Below are 26,085 nucleotides of genomic sequence, written 5' to 3'. Positions count from 1 at the left end.
CTCGATTGTGCATCTGTAGAAGTTTGTGAGTGCTTTTGGTGACAAGCCGAATTTCTTCAGCCTCCTGAGGTTGAAGAGGCGCTGCTGCGCCTTCTTCACGATGCTGTCTGTGTGGGTGGACCAATTCAGTTTGTCTGTGATGTGTACGCCGAGGAACTTAAAACTTACTACCCTCTCCACTACCTTTCCATCGATGTGGATAGGGGGGTGTTCCCTCTGTTGTTTCCTGAAGTCCACAATCATCTCCTTAGTTTTGTTGACGTTGAGTGTGAGGTTATTTTCCTGACACCACACTCCGAGGGCCCTCACCTCCTCCCTGTAGGACATCTCGTCGTCGTTGGTAATCAAGCCTACCACTGTGGTGTCGTCCGCAAACTTGATGATTGAGTTGGAGGCGTGCGTAGCCACGCAGTCGTGGGTGAATAGGGAGTACAGGAGAGGGCTCAGAACGCACCCTTGTGGGGCCCCAGTGTTGAGGATCAGCGGGGTGGAGATGTTGTTGCCTACCCTCACCACCTGGGGGCGGCCCGTCAGGAAGTCCAGTACCCAGTTGCACAGGGCGGGGTCGAGACCCAGGGTCTCGAGCTTGATGACGAGCTTGGAGGGCACTATGGTGTTAAATGCCGAGCTGTAGTCGATGAACAGCATTCTCACATAGGTATTATTCTTGTCCAGATGGGTTAGGGCAGTGTGCAGTGTGGTTGAGATTGCATCGTCTGTGGACCTATTTGGGCGGTAAGCAAATTGGAGTGGGTCTAGGGTGTCAGGTAGGGTGGAGGTGATATGGTCCTTGACTAGACTCTCAAAGCACTTCATGATGACGGAAGTGAGTGCTACGGGGCGGTAGTCGTTTAGCTCAGTTACCTTAGCTTTCTTGGGAACAGGAACAATGGTGGCCCTCTTGAAGCATGTGGGAACAACAGACTGGGATAGGGATTGATTGAATATGTCCGTAAACACACCAGCCAGCTGGTCTGCGCATGCTCTGAGGGCGCTACTGGGGATGCCGTCTGGGCCTGCAGCCTTGCGAGGGTTGACACGTTTAAATGTTTTCCTCACGTCGGCTGCAGTGAAGGAGAGTCCGCATGTTTTAGTTGCGGGCAGTGTCAGTGGCACTGTATTGTCCTCAAAGCGGGCAAAAAAGTTATTTAGTCTGCCTGGGAGCAAGACATCCTGGTCCGTGACAGTGCTGGTTTTCTTTTTGTAATCCGTGATTGACTGTAGACCCTGCCACATACCTCTTGTGTCTGAGCCGTTGAATTGAGATTCTACTTTATGTTTATACTGACGCTTAGCTTGTTTGATTGCCTTGCGGAGGGAATAGTTACACTGTTTGTATTCGGTCATGTTGCCAGTCACCTTGCCCTGATTAAAAGCAGTGGTTCGCGCTTTCAGTGACGCGAATGCTGCCATCAATCCACGGTTTCTGGTTTGGGAAATTCCAATATGTTTGTGTTGTCTCATAGCCCATTCCAATGTGTTTGTGTTTTCTCATAGCCCATTCCACTATGTTTGTGTTGTCTCATAGCCCATTCCAATATGTTTGTGTTGTCTCATAGCCCATTCCAATATGTTTGTGTTGTCTCATAGCCCATTCCAATATGTTTGTGTTGTCTCATAGCCCATTCCAATATGTTTGTGTTTTCTCATAGCCCATTCCAATGTGTTTGTGTTTTCTCATAGTCCATTCCAATGTGTTTGTGTTTTCTCATAGTCCATTCCAATGTGTTTGTGTTTTCTCATAGCCCATTCCAATATGTTTGTGTTTTCTCATAGCCCATTCCAATATGTTTGTGTTTTCTCATAGCCCATTCCAATATGTTCCATCACAGAGCATTCGAGATCAAATCTAATTAAATTGTATTTGTCACATGCGCCGAATACAACTGTATAGATAATTAGCTTTGAGACTAGTTCTGATCTGTTAAGTGATTATATACAGTATGTCAGGACTAAGGATAACGTTTAAGTAAGACATAATATCACATGCTATATTGAAGCATGTTGAAAAATGATCATGTCTGATGGTATAGACCTCATAATGAACAGATTGTCTTTGATTAAACCATGTATGATGCTGTTACTGTTCATATCAGACTGCATAGATGGCTGGTGTTTTAAACTACATTCTAATTGTTGTAATTAGTAATAATAATCTAAGAGTATTATGGTGACCTAAATAATAGATACAAAATAAATAACTGTAACTGTCAAAAATATTGTATTAGGAGGGTTGTGTTTGGCTGAAGTGTGATTACTTGGCTTCTATATTGTTGGTGTTAATATCTGAGGATAGACAGTGTATTAGGAGGGTTGTGTTTGGCTGAAGTGTGATTACTTGGCTTCTATATTGTTGGTGTTAATATCTGAGGATAGACAGTGTATTAGGAGGGTTGTGTTTGGCTGAAGTGTGATTACTTGGCTCCCATACTGTTGGTGTTAATATCTGATGATAGACAGTGTATTAGGAGGGTTGTGTTTGGCTGAAGTGTGATCACTTGGCTTCTATACTGTTGGTGTTAATATCTGATGATAGACAGTGTATTAGGAGGGTTGTGTTTGGCTGAAGTGTGATTACTTGGCTCCTATACTGTTGGTGTTAATATCTGATGATAGACAGTGTATTAGGAGGGTTGTGTTTGGCTGAAGTGTGATTACTTGGCTCCTATACTGTTGGTGTTAATATCTGAGGATAGACAGTGTATTAGGAGGGTTGTGTTTGGCTGAAGTGTGTTTACTTGGCTCCCATACTGTTGGTGTTAATATCTGATGATAGACAGTGTATTAGGAGGGTTGTGTTTGGCTGAAGTGTGATTACTTGGCTTCTATACTGTTGGTGTTAATATCTGAGAAAAGACAGTGTATTAGGAGGGTTGTGTTTGGCTGAAGTGTGATTACTTGGCTCCTATACTGTTGGTGTTAATATCTTAGGATAGACAGTGTATTAGGAGGGTTGTGTTTGGCTGAAGTGTGATTACTTGGCTCCTCTACTGGGGTTGTTAATATCTTAGGATAGATAGTGTGTTAGGCGGGTTGTGTTTGGCTGAAGTGTGATTACTTGGCTCCTATACTGTTGGTGTTAATATCTGAGGATAGACAGTGTATTAGGAGGGTTGTGTTTGGCTGAAGTGTGATTACTTGGCTCCTATACTGTTGGTGTTAATATCTTAGGATAGACAGTGTATTAGGAGGGTTGTGTTTGGCTGAAGTGTGATCACTTGGCTTCTATACTGTTGGTGTTAATATCTGAGGATAGACAGTGTATTAGGAGGGTTGTGTTTGGCTGAAGTGTGATTACTTGGCTCCCATACTGTTGGTGTTAATATCTGAGGATAGACAGTGTATTAGGAGGGTTGTGTTTGGCTGAAGTGTGATTACTTGGCTCCTATACTGTTGGTGTTAATATCTGAGGATAGACAGTGTATTAGGAGGGTTGTGTTTGGCTGAAGTGTGATTACTTGGCTTCTATACTGTTGATGTTAATATCTGAGGATAGACAGTGTATTAGGAGGGTTGTGTTTGGCTGAAGTGTGATTACTTGGCTCCCATACTGTTGGTGTTAATATCTGAGGATAGACAGTGTATTAGGAGGGTCGTGTTTGGCTGAAGTGTGATTACTTGGCTCCTATACTGTTGGTGTTAATATCTGAGGATAGACAGTGTATTAGGAGGGTTGTGTTTGGCTGAAGTGTGATTACTTGGCTCCTATACTGTTGGTGTTAATATCTTAGGATAGACAGTGTATTAGGAGGGTTGTGTTTGGCTGAAGTGTGATCACTTGGCTTCTATACTGTTGGTGTTAATATCTGAGGATAGACAGTGTATTAGGAGGGTTGTGTTTGGCTGAAGTGTGATTACTTGGCTCCCATACTGTTGGTGTTAATATCTGAGGATAGACAGTGTATTAGGAGGGTTGTGTTTGGCTGAAGTGTGATTACTTGGCTCCTATACTGTTGGTGTTAATATCTGAGGATAGACAGTGTATTAGGAGGGTTGTGTTTGGCTGAAGTGTGATTACTTGGCTTCTATACTGTTGGTGTTAATATCTGAGGATAGACAGTGTATTAGGAGGGTTGTGTTTGGCTGAAGTGTGATTACTTGGCTCCCATACTGTTGGTGTTAATATCTGAGGATAGACAGTGTATTAGGAGGGTTGTGTTTGGCTGAAGTGTGATTACTTGGCTCCTATACTGTTGGTGTTAATATCTGAGGATAGACAGTGTATTAGGAGGGTTGTGTTTGGCTGAAGTGTGATTACTTAAGGACTGGTCCTAGAAGTGTGGACATGATCCATTTGTAGCCCCGCCGGTAGAGAGGATGTTGGGTAAACAGGTCAAGGGTCATTCTCTTGTCCAATGAGCAGATGAGTTGAAGAAGAAAGAGGTCTCTCTCTCTCCTCCACTCCTCCTCCCTCTGTTCCCTCACACTCACACACACACACGCACGCACGCACACACACAGCACAAACTGCGGATCTATTTTATTGATTGACTCCTGTGCCTGCTCGACTGCCCAGTGGAGGAGGGAGGGCAGGACTCTAATGAATACCTCCACCACGTTCCCCCTACGTCAAGCCCTACTCCCCCACCTTCATTAACTTTCTGTGTGTGTGTTCTCTGCCTGTGCCTCCTCTTCAATTTCCTCCCTTTCTCCATAACTAGCTTTTCTTCAAGCCTTTTACACTGGAAATACTTGTTTGTACTGCACTTTCTCTCTTCCTTTCTCTCTCTGTCTTTGTGTGAGGTGCCAGTGTGTAGGTCATGCATAGCAAATCCATGAATCCTCAGTCGTCCAGTACGTACTGTATGTGTCAATCAAATAATTGATTTAAAGACGAGGCAATCCAGGTAATTTATTACAGATCAGACGATCCCTCCCCACACACGGTACCCCTAGTATTCAGTAACTTTGCCTAAGGGGTACTTGACAAAGAGGGGTCCGAGGATGACTTTAGGACAGAAATAACACACTTCACGGATGGTGCAAGGAACACAGACACATTCTTAATGTGAAAAAAAAAAAAAAACAAGGACTGCAAACATACAACAGATATACAAAAAGGGACAACAACGGCAGTATATCATGAGGAGATTAAATAAATATTAGGTCAGTAAAAGAATAACGACCATCCTTTGTTCAGAGTGCTCTCACTTTCTCTTTCCAAGCTACAATCATCGTCGCAAAGAAAAACCTACGACACAAAACTGTCAAATCAGTGAAGTTAATCTGAAGAACATGGATGTTCTTGGAGTGGTGAGGGCAGGAGCGACAATTACCACCGACCTGACACACCCGCTCAACCAGGAGTACCTGCTCCTGCTCAACTCCCCCCGTATTTATGAACTTAATTCCAAACAGTATCCACATGTGCTGTCTGCTGTAGTTATTGTTGGTGATGTATGTACGGTATGTCTACCGCCCCCACAATACTATGGCATTGGTTGAAGCTCAATGTTAAATTCCTACCATCATATTCTTTATACATTTAACCAGGCAAGTCAGTTAAGAACAAATTCTTATTTACAATGACGGCCTTCCCCGGCCAAACCCGGACGACGCTGGGCCAATTGTGCGTGGCCCTATGAGTCTCCCAATCACGGCCAGATGTGATACAGCCTGGATTCAGGGACTGTAGTGACGCCTCTTGCACTGAGATGGAGTGCCTTAGACCCCTGCGCCACTTGGAAGCCCATATCTAAGCCAATATAACACCAACGTCGATGAAAATTCGCAAATAAACATGATTGCAGCTACACAACACACCTCTCGTCATGAGCCGTCCAGTCGTTACCGAGAACCACATACCAGATTAATTTTTAACCGGGTCATTAGCAATTGAGTTTTCAGAGTTTTTCTGCACCCACCAATCTCAAATTCTATACATCCAATTAAACGAAAATATAGCGACCATTGGAAATAAAAAATTGCAGATTAACAGATTGCAGATTATAATTTATCCCTCTCACATGCTCATTTCTGTCCATTAGGAAACAATAATGTGTTACCTTTTTGTAGCTTTTCTGACAACTCTAACATCTTTTCAGCCGAATCTCAAAGTTCTACAACCGTGACCAGCACCTCGGTTGCTGAGCAACAGCTAACTAGTAGCAGGCTAGCAGCTGTATTTAGCTAGCTAACACCAGTCGGATGAGAAGCAAGCTACAATCAAAAGAAGCTTTGATAACTATTTTTTTCAAATGGCTGAAGTCATCTTTGTAAACTTAATCAGAGTACAAACAAATAAGGTTGCGAGTCATAGCCAGTTAGCTAGCCAACTAGCCAGTGGCTACAAGCCAATGAGACTGTAACATATCTGTACAGGTCATGAACCCCAACTCAATGTTAACAATATATCTAGTTAGCTACATTCTTCCATAAAGGATAGCGAGCTAGCTAAGTACAGTTCCTAGTCAACACCAAACTTTGGAAACCTTAGGGAAACTGTCACATGTCTAACTTATAATACATGCAATGGGCATTGCTCATCTAGCAACTATGGCATGATACAGTCAAACTGTCTCTATAGCTACATCTGTAGCCAGATGTGTGTCAGCACAAACAGCTGCTAGCTAGCTTACATTTCCTCAACCAAGACCAGCCTCACACACTGTAGCTGATAAAATTAATTGTCTTGCAAAGAAACAGTTAGCTATGTTGAATCTAAACCATGCCATTGCACATGCAAGTAGCGCATTGGCTGTGTATTGCAGTAAGTGTACACATGCTAGCTAGCTACTTAGCTATATCAACACACAAGACAGACACACCACTGTTCCTGCATCCAAAACAAATTCCAGCCCTTACAGTGGCTTGCGAAAGTATTCACCCACCTTGGCATTTTTCCTAGTATTTGCCTTACAACCTGGAATTAAAATAGATTTTTTTGTGGGCGTTTGTATCATTTCATTTACACAACATGCCTTCCACTTTGAAGATGTAAAAAATAAAATATATATTTTTGTGTGACAAAGAAAAAAATACAAAAACCCCCCAGAAAACTTGAGCATGCATAACTATTCACCCCCCCCCCCCAAAGTCAATACTTTGTAGAGCCACTTTTTGCAGCAATCACAGCTGCAAGTCTCTTGGGGTATGTCTCTATAAGCTTGGCACATGTAGACACTGGGATTTTTGTCCATTCTTCAAGGCAAAACTGCTCCAGCTCCTTCAAGTTGGATGGGTTCCGCTGGTGTACAGCAATCTTTAAGTCATGCCACATATTCTCAATTGGATTGAGGTCTGGGCTTTGACTAGGCCATTCCAAGAAACGTAAATGTTTCCCCTTAAACCACTCGATTGTTGCTTTAGCTGTATGCTTAGGGTCATTGTCCTGCTGGAAGGTGAACCTCCGTCACAGACTCAAATCTCTGGAAGACTGTAACAGGTTTCCCTCAAGAATTTCCCTGTATTTAGCTCCATCCATCATTCCATCATTCAATTCTGACCAGTTTCTCAGTTCCTGCCGGTGAAAAACATGTTGGGTTTGCTCCAGACATAGCGTTTTCCTTGATGGCCAAAAAGCTCAATTTTAGTCTTCTGACCAGAGTACCTCCTCTTATATGGTTGGGTAGTCTACCACATGCCTTTTGGCGAACACCAAATGTGTTTGCTTATTTTTTCTTTAAGCCATGGCTTTTTTCTGGCCACTCTTCCGTAAAGCCCAACTCTGTGGAGTGTACGGCTTAAAGTTGTCCTATGGACAGACACTCCAATCTCTGCTGTGGCGCTTTGCAGATCCTTCAGGGTTATCTTTGGTCTCTTTGTCTGATTAATGCCCTCCTTACCTGGTCAGTGAGTTTTGGTGGGCGGTCCTCTCTTGGCAGGTTTGTTATGTTGCCGTACTCTTTCCATTTCTTAATAATGGATTTAATGGTGCTCCGTGGGATGTTCAAAGTTTCTGATATAATTTTATAACCCAAAATTGATCTGTAGTTCTCCACAACTTTGACCCTGACCTGTTTGGAGAGCTCCTTGGTCTTCATGGTGCCGCTTGCTTGGTGGTGCCGCTTGCTTAGAGGTGTTGCAGACTCTGGGGCCTTTCAGAACAGGTGTATATATAATGGGGCAAAAAAGTATTTAGTCAGCCACCAATTGTGCAAGTTCTCCCACTTAAAAAGATGAGAGAGGCCTGAAATGTTCATCATAAGTACACTTCAACTATGACAAACAAAATGAGGTGAAAAAAATCCAGAAAATCACACTGTAGGATTTTTTATGAATTTATTTGCAAATTATGGTGTAAAATAAGTATTTATGTTAATTTTAGGTTCTGAATGAAAGGTGAAAATATGGACGTTTAAAATATGTATTTTCTGACGTAAAATATATTTATTTTCCTGATGTTGAAAATATGTTTTTTCTGAACTTTAAAACCCGGTTTATTTTCGGTTCGAAATGAATGTTGAAAATACTTTCTCTACTTGTTTTTACTGTACTTTGTACTCTGCTGTGCTCTACTGCAGTGGTTCTCAAAGATCTCCTTGGGAACCCCCAGACATTTAGCAATTTTGCTGTAGCTCTGAACTAGCTATTCATTGTTTTCATTTAGCAGACACTCTTATTCAGAACAGTTATTGCATTCATCTTAAGATTGCTAGGTGAGATTCAAGAGCTTGAAGATTAGTTGACAAGTTTAATCAGGTGTGCTAGCATGGTAATAAATAAATGACATGGAACGGCCTGGGGTCCCCATGGAGAGGTTTGAGAACCACTACTCTACTTTAGTGTACTGTACTGTCCAAACACGACCGAACCAAATTTAAACCAAACAAAGACGTCTATGTTCAGGCCAAATCAATGACAGTCTGGATCGGATCAAATCCAAACCAAACATAGACGTCTATTATTGGTTCAGATTTGGTCCGGACCGGACCAGAAATTAACATCTGTGGACGAGATTCCCTAAAAACTTGCCACTTCCATACAGCTAGACCTTTTTCATAGGAGGTTAAAAGAACTTACGCAGCAGGTTAGGAGAATTTACATAGCAGTTCAGGAGAATTAGTTTAAGGTGTTTTTAGGGACTGCCGTCCGTGGATGTTGAAATCAAGGCCGATCCGGACCACACCAAAAAAAGACGTCTGGACAGGACATAAAAAAGTTGTCCAAAAGACATTAGCATAGGTCCCCTTAGTGGGAAGTAGCAATCAACAAGTGAAAAAACTGGGGGAACTCCCTCGTATTTTTGTTCTGTTGTGTCATGCTGATGGAAGAGTCAGGATTTGCCGTAAGCAGCATGACTCCATGGCCCCATCCTGCCTGGTGTCAACGGTACAGGCTGGTGGCGGTGGTGTCCTGGTGTGGGGAATGCTTTCCTGGCACACGTCCCTTAACACCACTGAGCACCACAGTGTATCTGAACATTGTTGCTGACCAAACACAATAGAGCATCATTGGGATGAGATGGAACGGGCTGTTTGCAGCATGAATGTACCGCCATCCAATCTGCAGCAACTGGGTGATGCCATCGTGTCAGCATGGATCAACATCCCTGTGGAACGTATCGAACGCCTTGTAGAATTCAGGTTTTTCTGGAGACAAAGGGGGGTCTGACTCAGTACACGGGCTCCCGAGTGGTGCAGCGGTCTAAGGCCTTGTAGAATTCAGGTTTTTCTGGAGACAAAGGGGGGTCTTCAAAGGTACAACATACCCGAAATGCCGAGATCCGGACCCGAACGGGTTCGGGACCTAAATTCGGACTTTTGTCCTGGATCTGTGTCGGGTCTGATATCATTGCCAGAGGTCTTGGGTATGTGCAATTAAAATGAATTTACAGACTGAACCCAATTGGACCTGTCCTCTGTTAATGTACTTGTGGGATGAGAACTGCATGAGCTTGGTATTTGTGTCAGCCAATTTCAACTCAATACAAAAACCCCCCTCGTCCGAGAGCAACTAGAACCGTTCTGTATAGACCTGGTAGGATCCAGACCTGGTCCGATCCAAGTGAGGGAAGCAGCAGAAAAGTCATTTTTTAGGCTACTTTATTAACCGGAGCTGATAAAGGTGAGAGGAGGGAGGGAGGTGCCGCTCTAACAGGTGGGGGAGGGGCCATATTGTGAGAGACTCACAAGGGGAGCAGGAGGGTGGATGGAGAAAGACAAACCAACCAATCGCGCTCTAGTAGACTAATAGATGCCATAGCTAGGTTATTTATCATCAAATATGATTATGTAGTACCTCTCATGGACTGTATCAAACCAGGAGAAGCTAGTTAAGCTAGCAATCATTAGCTAGGCTTTGTTGGTAATAGCTGCAATATAGGCCTAAGCCTGTTAAAAAAAAATTTGAAAATGTCTTTCTGTTGAGCCATTTTTGTTTGCAAAATTAAGTTCAAGCTGTAATGTTGTGTTTGCCACAATATAATAGCATTACTGGTAGGAAAAGGAAAAACCAAAGAGGGAAATATGCTAAACTAAATTTAATGCCGTGATATAATAATCTGTTCCTATTTTTCCTATAAACAATTACTTGACTTACTTTTGATATTACCCTAATTAAGTTACAGTTCCTTCACAAAGTATTCATACCCCTAGACTTATTCCACATTTGGTTGTGGTACAGCCTGAATTCAAAATGGATTAAATATGTTTTTTTTTTCTCACCCATCTACTCACAGTACTCAGTAATTACAAAGTGAAAACATGTTTTTAGAAATTCTTTCAAATGTATTGCAAATGAAATACAGATATCTCATTTACATAAGTATTCACACCCCTGAGTCAATACATGTTAGAATCACCTTTGGCAGCTGTGAGTAACATGACATACAGATATCTCATTTACATAAGTATTCACACCCCTGAGTCAATACATGTTAGAATCACCTTTGGCAGCTGTGAGTAACATGACATACAGATATCTCATTTACATAAGTATTCACACCCCTCAGTCAATACATGTTAGAATCACCTTTGGCAGCTGTGAGTAACATGATGCAGCCATGACAATGCTTGAAAATATGGAGACTCAGTAATGTATTGGATTTGCCCAAATATAACACAACACTTTATATTCAGGACATAAAAGGTATTGCTTTGCCACAATGTTTGCGGTATTAGTTTAGTGCCTTGTTGCAGTCAGGATGTGTTTTTACTCTCCCAATGTTTGCAGTATTAGTTTAGTGCCTTGTTGCAATCAGGATGTGTTTTCACTCTCTCAATAAGGTTAGTATTGTGGAGTAACTACAATGTTGTTGATCCATTCTCAGTTTACCCCTATCATTCTGTAACTGTTTTAAAGTCACAATTGGCCTCATGGTGAAATCCCTGAGCGGTTTCCTTCCTCTCCGGCAACTGAGTTAGGAAGGATGCCTGTATCCTTGTAGTGACTGGGTGTATTGATACACCATCCAAAGTGTAAGTAATAACTTCACCATGCTCAAAGGGATATTCAATGCCTGCTTTTTTTTACCCATCTACCAATAGAGGCCCTTCTTTGTGAGGCTTTGGAAAACCTTCCTGGTTTTGTCATAGAATCTGCGTTCTGAAACTCACTGCTCGACTGAGGGACCTTACAGATAATTACATGTGTGGGGTACAGAGATGGGGTAGATATTCAAAAATCATGTTAAACATGTGTTGCACACAAAGGGAGTCCATGTCACATTAGGCTTGCCACAACAAAATTGTTTAATGCTTATTTACTTTTCATTTTAAACTCATTTGTAAAAATGTCCAAAAACATAATTCCACTTTGACATTATGGGCTATTGTGTGTAGGGCAGTGACAAAAAAAATCTAAATGTAATACATTTGAATTCAGGCTATAACACAACAAAAAGAAAAATGTCAAGGGGGGTGTGAATTATTTCTGAACGCACTGTAAGCAACTTTTGTGAAGGTTTGGTGTGGTATAGCTATCATTAGGCTTAGCTACTGCAGGCCTATGAAGCCAGTGCCCTGACAGTTGAACTTGAGGTGAGGAAAAATGTTTTAGGCCTACCTTTAATCTAACAATATAATCGTTATCTTTATAAACAACATTTGGATAGAAAATGAATGACTTCTGTACGCCTGTATCTTTATAGCACAAGTCGCCTATCTGACAAGTATAGAGAAATCTATATCAATATCGGGAATATGGTGCCGGCATACCTCTGTTTTTCTCTCGTCTCTCTAAGGCCACAGCTTGGCCCCCCTAATATTTACTTTTGAATATAAATGTCATACAGTGGACACCTAGGCTATGCCTACAGTATATTCAATGCCTTGATGCATTTAGAGCTCAAGTTTCTGACACCTAAACCGTGAGGCTCCTAAATGATTGTTTTAGGAAAGTAGAAACCAATAAAACAACAGACTATAAAGTTTTGAATATACTCCACATCGAAACACAACAAACATTTTCTGGGTAATTTGTTTTCAGCAGTTTTTAAGGACACTTCCCTTTTTCCACATTTTGTTACGTTACAGCCTTATTCTAAAATTGATCAAATAAATGAAAAATCCTCATCAATCTACACACAATACTCCATAATGACAAAGTGAATACAGGTTTTAGACATTTTTTAAAATGTATTAAATATATAAAACACAATACCTTATTTACATAAGTATTCAGACCCTTTCCTATGTGACTTGAAACTGAGCTCAGGTGCATCCTGTTTCCATTGATCATCCATGAGAAGTTTCTACAACTTGATTGGAGTCCACCTGTTGTAAATTCAATTGATTGGACATGATTTGGAAAGGCACACACCTGTCTATATAAGGTCCCACAGTTGACAGTGCATGTCAGAGCAGAAACCAAGCCGTGAGATTGAAGGAATTGTCCGAAGAGCTCAGAGACCGGATTGTTTTGAGGCACAGATCTGGGGAAGGGGACCAAAACATTTCTGTAGCATTGAAGGTTCCCAAGAACACAGTGGCCTCCATCATTCTTAAATGGAAGAAGTTTGGAACCACCAAGACTCTTCCTAGAGCTGACCGCCCAGACAAACTGAGCAATCGGGGGAGAAGAGCCTTGGTCAGGGAGGTGACCAAGAACCTGATGGTCACTGACAGAGGTCCAGAGTTCCTCTGTGGAGATGGGAGAACGTTCCAGAAGGACAACCATCTTTGCAGCACTCCACCAATCAGGTCTTTTTGGCCAGATGGAAGCCACTCCTCAGTAAAAGCCACTTGACAGCCCACTTGGAGTTTGCCAAAATGCACCTAAAGACTCTCAGACCATGAGAAACAAGATTCTCTGTTCTGATGAACCCAAGATTGAAATCTTTGGCCTGAATGCCAAGTGTCACATCTGGAGGAAACCTGGTACCATCCCTACGGTGAAGCATGGTAGTGGCAGCATCATGCTGTAGGAATGTTTTTCTGCGTCAGGGACTGGGAGACTAGTTAGGATCGAGGGAAAGATGAACGGAGCAAAGTACAGAAGGTTTGAATCCTAAGCAACCTACAGTAGCTACTGTAGTAGGTCAAAGCTGTATGCTAGAAAACCTTGGTAGAGCTTCAGACCAATCTTCTCACTTAAAATTAGTTTTTTGTTTTTAATATATATTTACACACTATGAGGTTTGAATAATACTGTGAAAATGATGATGATTCACTTTTAGTGTAAGACCACCTTAGAAAAGACCACCTGAAATGTAAGCTTGTTTGGCTGGGTGTTTTTTGTTTGTTAATAGACAAAAAACAAAGAGAGTTTGCCCTCCTGTCAGCCAATAACAGATAGTTTTCAATGTTCCTCCCATTAAGATCCTCCAATTAGGCCTGTCTCTCAGACCACTCCCAGACAGTCAAAATTCCTGCTTGAGAAATCATTTCGTTCTCTCGCACTGACTTCCTCTCTTTCTTTCTCTCTCTTTGCCTACTCCCTTACTCTTGTCTTCTCTCTCTCTCTCTCTCTCAATTGTTATCTTTTTCAGTTTGTGTGTGTGTGTGTGTGTGTGTGTGTGTGTGTGTGTGTGTGTGTGTGTGTGTGTGTGTGTGTGTGTGTGTGTGTGTGTGTGTGTGTGTGTGTGCCAGCAGTGCTGTCAGTAGCTGTGTGTGACAGACATATAGATCTACAGAGGAGAGGCGTGTGTCTGCTGCCGACAGCTGTTCACAACACACTCTCTACGTTACTCTGTCACTGGGCTGTCACTGCAGTCCAAACAAGCCTTTAGTCTCTGTATCTCTCTCTCTCTTTCTCTTGTTTCTCTTGCCCTCCATCTCCCTGTCTCTGTATCTCGCAGTATCTCTCTCTCATGTGCTCCGTCTCTCTCTCTCTCTATCTCTCTCTGTCTCTCTCTCTCTTTCTCTTGTTTCTCTTGCCCTCCATCTCTCTGTCTCTGTATCTCTCTCTCTTTCTCTTGTTTCTCTTGCCCTCCATCTCCCTGTCTCTGTCTCTCTCAGTATCTCTCTCATGTGCTCCATCTCTCTCATTTGGTCTCTCTCTCTGTCTCTCTGTCTCTCTGTCTCTCTGTCTCTCTCTCTCTCTCTGTATCTCTCTATCTCCCTCTCTCTTGTGTGCTCCATCTCTCTCCTTTGGTCTCTCTCTCTCTCCCTCTCTCTCTCTGTCTCTCTTTCTTTCTTTCTCTCTCTCTCTCTCTCTCTCTCTCTCTCTCTCTCTCTCTCTCTCTGTATATCTCTCTCTCTCTCTTGTGTGCTCCATCTCTCTCCTTTGGTCTCTCTTTCTCCCTCTCTCTCTCTGTCTCTCTCTTTTTGTCTCTCTCTCTCTCTCTCTCTCTCTCTCTCTCTCTGTATCTCTCTCTGTATCTCTCTCTCTTGTGTGCTCCATCTATCTCATTTGGTCTCTCTCTCTCTCTCAATTCAATTCAATTCAAGGGGCTTTATTGGCTTGGGAAACATGTGTTAACATTGCCAAAGCAAGTGAGGTAGATAATATACAAAAGTGAAATAAACAATTAAAATGAACAGTAAACATTACACATACAGAAGTTTCGAAACAATAAAGACATTACAAATGTCTCTCTCTCTCTCTCTGATTTATTTGTGTTGTGTGCTATATCAACATCGTCCGGTCCTTGTTGTAATTGGTAGAGTTAAAAGGAGAAGTTTTTCATGGATGATGAAAAACAGTCAAGACCAAATGTATGTTGTCAACAGCCAGGCAGCCCATCTGTCCCATTTGTCATTTCCACATGTGAAGTTTAGAAAGAAAGGAATAATGATCATTAGTAACTGTAAGGTCTATGGGTAACTGCTTTTGTGATTTCTTTTTGAAATCGTGTCAATGGTTTGGTATCGTACATTGTTTATATTGTCATGTGTGAAGAGTAATTTGGTGCATTTCCTCATGACTAATATCAATCAAACTCATTCAACTAATTAATGATTCCTCTGTCTGTCTCCAGGTGCAGATGTGACGGAGCCCAACAGCTCAGACAGTCGCGGAGAACGTCTCGACTTTTTCCTCAAACAGGAAGAGTCTCTGGCAGCGAGCGAGGCCAACTTCCTGGGTGCCAGCGGCGAATCAGATGAGGCCGGAGGTGGGACCGGGGGCAGGACTACCCCATTGGTAGCCAATCTGAGGGCAGCGTTGATGAGCAAAAACAGCCTGCTGTCGCTACGGGCTGAGATGCTGGGAGACGATAACCCTCTCTTGTTTGAATACCTGCCCAAAGGAGGGCACTCCCTCTCACGTAAGTTACTGTCATAGTACATGACACTGTAGCTACTGTTTGAGTGTCACACATTACCACTGATATAGAATCACCATTCTCTTGTTGGCTTTGGTGTGTATGTATGCTTGCGTATGTGCGTGTGTGCTGTTTGTGCGCGTGTTCAGTATGTAACGGGTCTGTGTGATGGTGCAAGAGAGGACAGTTGTGACTCAGTGAAAGAACATTGTGCTGGGATGGCTCCCAGGTGAGGATTACTCAGTTGTGACTCAGTGAAAGAACATTGTGCTGGGATGGCTCCCAGGTGAGGATTACTCAGTTGTGACTCAGTGAAAGAACATTGTGCTGGGATGGCTCCCGGGTGAGGATTACTCAGTTGTGACTCAGTGAAAGAACATTGTGCTGGGATGGCTCCCGGGTGAGCATTACTCACTTGTGACTCAGTGAAAGAACATTGTGCTGGGATGGCTCCTGGGTGAGGATTACTCAGTTGTGACACAGTGAAAGAACATTGTGCTGGGATGGCTCCCGGGTGAGAATTACTCAGTTGTGACTCAGTGAAAGAACATTGTGCTGGGATGGCTCCTGGGTGAGGATTACTCAGTTGTGACTCAGTGAAAGAACATTGTGCTGGGATGGCTCCTGGGTGAGGATTACTCAGTTGTGACACAGTGAAAGAACATTGTGCTGGGATGGCTCCCGGGTGAGAATTACTCAGTTGTGACTCAGTGAAAGAACATTGTGCTGGGATGGCTCCTGGGTGAGGATTACTCAGTTGTGACTCAGTGAAAGAACATTGTGCTGGGATGGCTCCCAGGTGAGCATTACTCAGTTGTGACTCAGTGAAAGAACATTGTGCTGGGATGGCTCCCGGGTGAGGATTACTCAGTTGTGACTCAGTGAAAGAACATTGTGCTTGGATGGCTCCCGGGTGAGGAAATGTTTGCTGGAGTGTGTGGTTTCGTACAACAGGGTTTAGCCATTTTCATCTGTGTGCATTTGTGAGTGAGTGAGTGAGTGAGTGAGTGAGTGAGTGAGTGAGTGAGTGAACGATGTGGATGGGTCCGTGCAGGTGTGTGTGTATGAGGCTTTGAGGATGACCTTCCCCTACCCTCCATCTTGTTCTAAATATATCATGATGCTAGTAATTGGTATGATAAAAGCTTAAATCATCAACTTACATTTCCCACTCACTGCGCCTCTCCGTAAAGTTATTTTGGACCATTGGAATATACAGTATCTCCCAGTGCATATTTGTGTGTGTGTGTGTGTGCGTGCACAAGTGTGTGTTTAATTTCTCTTTGCCTTCCTTGGCTGGTGATTGTCTCCTTTGTGCTGGGTTGTTTCTGTCTTTGTTTGGGGGGAGACGGAGAAAGGAGTCCAACTCTAAAACTCGTCCTCTTTGCTTCACTACAATAGTACTGGAGGTTGGTGCTTTGCCGCTTTTAATAAATGGACCCCCCCCCCCCCCCCCCAAACACAAACACACACACACTGTTTAGTGTGCCAAAGAAAGATGTCTCAGTTGGTTTGCTTTAAGTGGAGAGACTGAGGTCTTGTCACAGACTGCCACTTATCTGACAGGCTCTTACGGAAGGAAGAAGCCTCTAACACACACACACACACACACACACACACACACACACACACACACACACACACACACACACACACACACACACACACACACACACACACACACACACACACACACACACACACACCATTTAATGTAAGGGAAATAATAGTTCTAAATAGTTCCACAAGCAAAGAATCCTCAATCCCAGTCATGTGGACCCTTAACATACCAGAATATCAATTTCTATCAGCTCTCTCTAATCTTCCTTTGGCATCAGTATTACACACACACACCCATACGCACTAACACAAGCACGCACACACACAGCAGTGGAAGAAGTACCAATTGTCATACCTTAGTCAAAGTAAAGATACTGTAACTTAAAGCAGCAATCAGCAGTTAAAACAATAACAAATAGTTTTGACAGTTCTCTGACCTCCCTATAGGCTGTCTCATCATTGTTGGTGATCAGGCCTACCACTTAACTCTCTCGGTAGATAGTGTGGTCTACAGATTATCATAAGGTATTCTACCTCAGGGGAGCAATACCTCGAGACTTCTTTAACTTCTTCGATATAGGGGGCGCACTTTTAATTTTTGGATGAAAAACGTTCCCGTTTTAAACAAGATATTTTGTCACGAAAAGATGCTCGACTATGCATATAATTGACAGCTTTGGAAAGAAAACACTCTGAAGTTTCCAAAACTGCAAAGATATTGTCTGTGAGTGCCACAGAACTGATGTTACAGAAAAAAATCAAATCAGGAAGTGCCGCATTTTTTGAAACCGCCTCATGGCAATGACTCCTTATATGGCTGTGGAGGAGCTAGGAGTCAGCTTACCTTTTCCACGTTTTCCCCAAGGTGTCTGCAGCATTATGAAGTATTTGTAGGCATATCATTGGAAGATTGACCATAAGAGACTACATTTACCAGGTGGTCGCTTGGTGTCCTCCGTCGCAATTATTGCGTAATCTCCAGCTGCAGTATTTTTCCGTTTGGCTCTGATGAGAAACCGACTGCCAGGAATGATTTTTCATTGAATAGAATTGTGAAAAACACCTTGAGGATTGATTCTAAACAAGGTTTGCCATGTTTCTGTCGATATTATGGAGCTAATTTGGCAAAAAGTTTGGCGTTGTAAGTGACTGCATTTTCGTTTTTTTTTCTTAGCCAAACGTGATGAACAAAACGGAGCTATTTCTCTTACACAAATAATATTTTTGGAAAAAATGAACATTTGCTATCTAACTGAGAGTCTCGTCATTGAAAACATCCGAAGTTCTTCAAAGGTAAATTATTTTATTTGAATGCTTTTCTTGTTTTTGTGAAAATGTTGCCTGCTGAATGCTAGGCTTAATGCTATGCTAGGCTATCAATACTCTTACACAAATGCTTGTGTAGCTTTGGTTAAAGCCTATTTTGAAAATCTGAGATGACAGTGTTGTTAACAAAAGGCTAAGCTTGTGTTTCAATATATTTATTTCATTTCATTTGCGATTTTCACGAATAGGAAACGTTGCATTATGGTAATGAGCTTGACGCTATGATTACGCTCCCGGATACGGGATTGCTCGACGCTAGAGGTTAATATTAGACATTGTGTACCAGCAGTTATTGACAAATAGACACACACTCCTGCCCCTCGTTTTACCCTCGTTTTGCTCTGTCCTGCCGATGCATGGAGAAGCCAGCCAGCTCTATAATATCCGTGTCGTCTTTCAGACACGTCTCGGTGAAACATAAGATATTACAGTTTTTAATGTCCTGTTAGTAGGATAGTCTTAAATTGTAGATCGTCCAGTTGGTTTTCCAATGATTGCACGTTGGCCAATAGTACTGAAAGAAGTACTGGTTTACCTACCCCTTGGAAAATTCTTACAAGGTACCCCGGCCCCTCCTCACCCTTTTCCTCGTGCTGATGACAGGGATTTGGGCCTTGTCTTGACAAAGCAGTATATCCTTCGCGTCAGACTCATTAAAGAAAAAATATCTGTCCTGTTCGAGGTGAGTAATCGCTGTTCTGATGCCCAGAAGCTCTTTTCGGTCATAAGAGACGGTAGCAGCCGCATTATGTACAAAATGAGTTAAACAAAAACATGTAAAATAGCACAGTTGGTTAGGAGCCCGTAAAACATCAGCCATCCCCTCCGCCACCATTACTTGCCGAGTGCAGTTGACTGCAGTTTGGTGTCGTAACCGACTTCAGTGGGCAAATGCTCACCTTCGATGGCCAATGGCACGCTGGAGAAGTGTGCTCTTCATGGAGGAATCCCAGTTACAACTGTACCAGGCAGATGGCAGACAGTGTGTATGGCGTCGTGTGGGGGAGCGAACAGAGTGCCCAATGGTGGCGGTGGGGTTATGGTATGGACAATGAACACAATTCCATTTTATCGGTGGTAATGTGAATGCACAGAAATACCGTGACGAGATCCTGAGGTCCATTGTCGTGCCATTTATCTGCCGTAATCACCTCATGTTTCAGCATGATAATGCAAGGCCCCATGTCGCAAAGATCTGTTACCAATTCCTGGAAGCTGAAAATGTCCCAGTTCTTCCATGGCCTGCATACTCACCAGAAATGTCACCCATTGAGCATATTTGGGATTCTCTGGAATGCTGTGTACGACAGCGTGTTCCAATTCTCGCCAATATCCAGCAACTTCGCACAGCCATTGAAGAGGAGTGGGACAACATTCCACAATCAACAGCCTGATCAGCTCTATGCGAAGGAGATGTGTCGGGCTACATGATGCAAATGGTCGTCACACCAGACACTGACTGGTTCTGATCCACGACCCTACCTTGTTTTTAAGGTATCTATGACCAACAGATGCATATCTGTATTCCCAGTCATGTGAAATCCATAGATTAGGGCCTAGTGAATTTATTTCAATTGACTCATTTCCTTATATGAACTGTAACTCAGTGAAATCCTTGAAATTGTTGCATGTTTGTTCAGTGTATATCTTTTATAAATCGGTAAGTACAGATAGATCAAAAAATGACTTATGTATTATTTCAAAGGATTTTTACTTAGTTACTTTACACCACTGTACATTAACACACACAGACAAACACAGACACACACACACGGCCCCTCTAATGCTACAATTGACTTCCAGGAACCCCTTCTAAACCCTTCTAGCTAATCGTTAGATGTGTGGAGGAGGAAACGGTGGATTTTTTTTCTTCTTCCGTCAACCGTTCCATCGCATCTTAAACTTCACTATGACCTGGGGGAAGGGGGGGGGGGGGGGGCTGCTGCAGAGGCTGCTGCACGTGCTAGTGACAGTTAGGTCAACTTGTAGCTAACATTTTGGTTAACGTTAGCTACTGCTGTGGCTTGAGACTGCTAGCTAACAGTAAACTGACAGGAAAAGGCTCTGACAGGACGGATTCATGCAGATAGGCTACGATGTGAATTTGTGGTAAGTTAGAACAGAGAGAGCGTATTCACTACTATAGACTTTGGTCATAATCAAAACTTTGTTAACTTAACGCTAGGTGGAACACTAGTGCCCCACCCAGCATGTCCAGAGATACAACCTCTCTCACCCAGTGCCTGGGCTTACCTCCGCTGTACCCGCACCCCACCATACCCCTGTCTGCGCATTATGCCCTGAATATATTCTACCATGCCCAGAAACCTGCTCCTCTTATTCTCTGTCCCCAACGCTCTAGGCGACCAGTTTTGATAGCCTTTAGCCGCACTCTCATACTACTCCTTCTCTGTTCCGCGGGTGATGTGGAGGTAAACCCAGGCCCTGCATGTCCCCAGGCACCCTCATTTGTTGACTTCTGTGATCGAAAAAGCCTTGGTTTCATGCATGTCAACATCAGAAGCCTCCTCCCTAAGTTTGTTTTACTCACTGCTTTAGCACACTCTGCTAACCCTGATGTCCTTGCTGTGTCTGAATCCTGGCTCAGGAAGGCCACCAAAAATTCAGAGATTTCCATACCCAACTATAACATCTTCCGTCAAGATAGAACTGCCAAAGGGGGAGGAGTTGCAGTCTACTGCAGAGATAGCCTGCAAAGTAATGTCATACTTTCCAGGTCCATACCCAAACAGTTCAAACTACTAATTTTGAAAATGACTCTCTCCAGAAATAAGTCTCTCACTGTTGCCGCCTGCTACCGACCTCCCTCAGCTCCCAGCTGTGCCCTGGACACCATTTGTGAATTGATCGCCCCCCATCTAGCTTCAGAGTGTGTTCTGTTAGGTGACCTAAACTGGGATATGCTTAACACCCCGGCAGTCCTACAATCTAAGCTAGATGCCCTCAATCTCACACAAATCATCAAGGAACCCACCAGGTACAACCCTAACTCTGTAAACAAGGGCACCCTCATAGACGTCATCCTGACCAACTGGCCCTCCAAATACACCTCCGCTGTCTTCAACCAGGATCTCAGCGATCACTGCCTCATTGCCTGTATCCGCTACGGAGCCGCAGTCAAACGACCACCCCTCATCACTGTCAAACGCTCTCTAAAACACTTCTGTGAGCAGGCCTTTCTAATCGACCTGGCCCGGGTATCCTGGAAGGACATTGACCTCATCCCGTCAGTTGAGGATGCCTGGTCATTCTTTAAAAGTTACTTCCTCACCATTTTAGATAAGCACGCTCCGTTCAAAAAATGCAGAACTAAGAACAGATACAGCCCTTGGTTCACCCCAGACCTGACTGCCCTCGACCAGCACAAAAACATCCTGTGGCGGACTGCAATAGCATCGAATAGTCCCCGTGATATGCAACTGTTCAGGGAAGTCCGGAACCAATACACGCAGTCAGTCAGGAAAGCTAAGGCCAGCTTCTTCAGGCAGAAGTTTGCATCCTGTAGCTCCAACTCCAAAAAGTTCTGGGACACTGTGAAGTCAATGGAGAACAAGAGCACCTCCTCCCAGCTGCCCACTGCACTGAGGCTAGGTAACACGGTCACCACCGATAAATCCATGATTATCGAAAACTTCAATAAGCATTTCTCAACGGCTGGCCATGCCTTCCGCCTGGCTACTTCAACCTCGGCCAACAGCCCCGCCCCCCCCGCTGCTCCTCGCCCAAGCCTCTCCAGGTTCTCCTTTACCCAAATCCAGATAGCAGATGTTCTGAAAGAGCTGCAAAACCTGGATCCGTACAAATCAGCTGGGCTTGACAATCTGGACCCTCTATTTCTGAAACTATCCGCCACCATTGTCGCAACCCCTATTACCAGCCTGTACAACCTCTCTTTCATATCGTCTGAGATCCCCAAGGATTGGAAAGCTGCCGCAGTCATCCCCCTCTTCAAAGGGGGAGACACCCTGGACCCAAACTGTTACAGACCTATATCCATCCTGCCCTGCCTATCTAAGGTCTTCGAAAGCCAAGTCAACAAACAGGTCACTGACCATCTCGAATCCCACTGTACCTTCTCCGCTGTGCAATCTGGTTTCCGAGCCGGTCACGGGTGCACCTCAGCCACACTCAAGGTACTAAACGATATCATAACCGCCATCGATAAAAGACAGTACTGTGCAGCCGTCTTCATCGGCCTTGCCAAGGCTTTCGACTCTGTCAATCACCATATTCTTATCGGCAGACTCAGTAGCCTCGGTTTTTCGGATGACTGCCTTGCCTGGTTCACCAATTACTTTGCAGACAGAGTTCAGTGTGTCAAATCGGAGGGCATGCTGTCCGGTCCTCTGGCAGTCTCTATGGGGGTGCCACAGGGTTCAATTCTCGGGCCGACTCTTTTCTCTGTATACATCAACGATGTTGCTCTTGCTGCGGGCGATTCCCTGATCCACCTCTACACAGACGACACCATTCTATATACTTTCGGCCCGTCATTGGACACTGTGCTATCTAACCTCCAAACAAGCTTCAATGCCATACAACACTCCTTCCGTGGCCTCCGACTGCTCTTAAACGCTAGTAAAACCAAATGCATGCTTTTCAACCGATCGCTGCCTGCACCCGCATGCCCGCCTAGCATTACCACCCTGGATGGTTCCGACCTAGAATATGTGGACATCTATAAGTACCTAGGTGTCTGGCTAGACTGCAAACTCTCCTTCCAGACTCATATCAAACATCTCCAATCGAAAATCAAATCAAGAGTCGGCTTTCTAATCCGCAACAAAGCCTCCTTCACTCACGCCGCCAAGCTTACCCTAGTAAAACTGACTATCCTACCGATCCTCGACTTCGGCGATGTCATCTACAAAATGGCTTCCAACACTCTACTCAGCAAACTGGATGCAGTCTATCACAGTGCCATCCGTTTTGTCACTAAAGCACCTTATACCACCCACCACTGCGACTTGTATGCTCTAGTCGGCTGGCCCTCGCTACATATTCGTCGCCAGACCCACTGGCTCCAGGTCATCTACAAGTCCATGCTAGGTAAAGCTCCGCCTTATCTCAGCTCACTGGTCACAATGGCAACACCCATCCGTAGCACGCGCTCCAGCAGGTGTATCTCACTGATCATCCCTAAAGCCAACACCTCATTTGGCCGCCTTTCGTTCCAGTACTCTGCTGCCTGTGACTGGAACGAATTGCAAAAATCGCTGAAGTTGGAGACTTTTATCTCCCTCACCAACTTCAAACATCAGCTATCTGAGCAGCTAACCGATCGCTGCAGCTGTACATAGTCTATTGGTAAATAGCCCACCCATTTTCACCTACCTCATCCCCATACTGTTTTTATTTATTTACTTTTCTGCTCTTTTGCACACCAATATCTCTACCTGTACATGACCATCTGATCATTTATCACTCCAGTGTTAATCTGCAAAATTGTAATTATTCGCCTACCTCATGCCTTTTGCACACATTGTATATAGACTCCCCCTTTGTTTTCTACTGTGTTATTGACTTGTTAATTGTTTACTCCATGTGTAACTCTGTGTTGTCTGCTCATACTGCTATGCTTTATCTTGGCCAGGTCGCAGTTGCAGTTGAGAACTTGTTTTCAACTAGCCTACCTGGTTAAATAAAGGTGAAATAAAAAATAAATACATTTTTAAAAAACTCGACAACAACAGGAAAAGGCTCTGACAGGATTGACTGACCTTCATGTCTTAAAGTAGTGATGGACTGTCGTTTCTCTTTGCTTATTTGAGCTGTTCTTGCCATAATTTGGACTTTACCAAATAGGGCTATCTTATGTATTACCTTACCTTGTCACAACACAACTGATCAAACGCGTCCTCTTTGGCTAGGTGGGACACTAGCGTCCCATCTCGACAACATCCGGTGAAATTGCAGATCGCGAATTTCAAATGACAGAAATCGTAATATTAAACATTCATGAAAATACAAGGGTCATACATCAGTTTAAAGCTTAACATTTTGTTAATCCAGCCGCTTTGTCAGATTTCAAAAAGGCTTTACGGAGAAAGTATACCATGCAATTATCTGAGGAAAGCGCCCCGCATACAAAAGCATTAAAAACATTTTCCAAACCAGCAGAGGTGTCACAAAAGTCAGAAATAGTGATCCAATAAATCACTTACTTTGAAGATCTTACTCTGTTTGCAATCCCAAGGGTCCCAGCTACACAACAAATGGTTGTTTTGTTTGATAAAGTCCTTCTTTATATCCCAAAGAAGTCAGCTTAGTTGGCTCGTTTGATTCAGTAATCCACCTGTTCCACTAGTTCAACATGCACACAAAGGAATCCCAAAAGTTACCAATAAACTTCCTCCAAACAAGTCAAACCACATTTCTAATCAATCCTCAGGTACCCTAATATGTAAATAAACCATACAATTTACGACAGAATGTAGTATGTTCAATACCGGAGATAAATAACGAGGTGCGCCCCCTCATCCACGTGCGCCACAAGACTACAGTCAAAATGATAGCCACCTTGAAAAACTACAACTACTAATTCATTTTTCTAAAAACAAGCCTTAAACCCTTTCTAAAGACTGTTGACATCTAGCGGAAGCCACAGGAACTGCAATCTGGGAGGATTTCCTTTGAATTTCCCATAGACAAGCATTTCAAATGGTGGTGACCTCAAAAACAATGGGTGGTGACCTCCTCGGGTTTGTGCCTGCCATATCAGTTCTGATATACACATTATTTTAACAGTTTTAGAAACGTCAGAGTGTTCTCTATCCAATACTACCAATGATATGCATATCCTAGCTTCTGGGCCTGAGTAACAGGCAGTTTACTTTGGGCACGTCAGTCTTCCGAAGATTTTATTAACCAATACGTTTTTATGTGAGGCAGCCTAGAAGTTACAGTGTAGCAGACGTTGGGAGCTAGTTAATGGAAACGTTAACAGTGTCTTTTAAATTCAACATGAGTTATGATATTTAGTTAACATTGTATTTAATGTAGTTTTGCTATCTGTAACAGGTTATAAATGACAGATTATATCTAGTTAACATTGTATTTCATGTAGTTTTGCTAACTAGATATAATCTGTCTCATTTATAGCCTGGCACAGATAGCAAAACTACATGAAATACAATGTTATCGGTGCCAGGCTATAAATGAGACAGATTATATCTAGTTAACGTTTAATGTAGTTTTGCTATCTATGCCAGGCTATACATGAGACAGATTACGTAACATCAGGCACATATCATTTCATACTCAATTGCTTTCATTCAGTAGGCCATTGCAAAACAAATATCAGTAGGTCATGTGTAGAAAAGGCTAGCTAACGACTAACGATTTACCAGTTCAATTTCCAACTGTAGGCTAGCTAACGACTAACGTTTTACCAGTTCAATTTCCAACTGTAGGCTAGCTAACGACTAATGTTTTACCAGTTAAATTTCTCAACTGTAGGCTAGCTAACGACTAACGTTTTACCAGTTCAATTTCAACTGTAGGCTAGCTAACAACTAACATTTTACCAGTTCAATTTCTCAACTGTAGGCTAGCTAACGACTAACGTTTTACTAGTTCAACTGTAGGCTAGCTAA

The 26,085-nt window shown here is 43.2% G+C and overlaps 1 protein-coding gene across 3 annotated transcripts in view; it reads left to right on the top strand.

Moving 5' to 3' along the window:
* zbtb46 (zinc finger and BTB domain containing 46) overlaps positions 1-26,085 on the top strand; it is a 218,554-nt gene that overhangs the window by 166,559 nt on the left and 25,910 nt on the right. For all 3 annotated transcript variants that reach the window (XM_090225674.1, XM_090225675.1, XM_090225673.1), the window contains exon 4: positions 15,299-15,586. In XM_090225674.1, coding sequence (XP_090081800.1) covers positions 15,299-15,586 — 288 coding nt within the window. The remainder of the gene's footprint in view (positions 1-15,298; positions 15,587-26,085) is intronic.

This window comes from Oncorhynchus mykiss, chromosome 28 (assembly GCF_057628025.1).
Source record: "Oncorhynchus mykiss isolate SJ-2025 chromosome 28, ASM5762802v1, whole genome shotgun sequence".
Classification (NCBI taxonomy): domain Eukaryota; kingdom Metazoa; phylum Chordata; class Actinopteri; order Salmoniformes; family Salmonidae; genus Oncorhynchus; species Oncorhynchus mykiss.
Note: the sequence above shows the minus strand (reverse complement) of the source record. Positions and strands in the feature narration are given on the sequence as shown.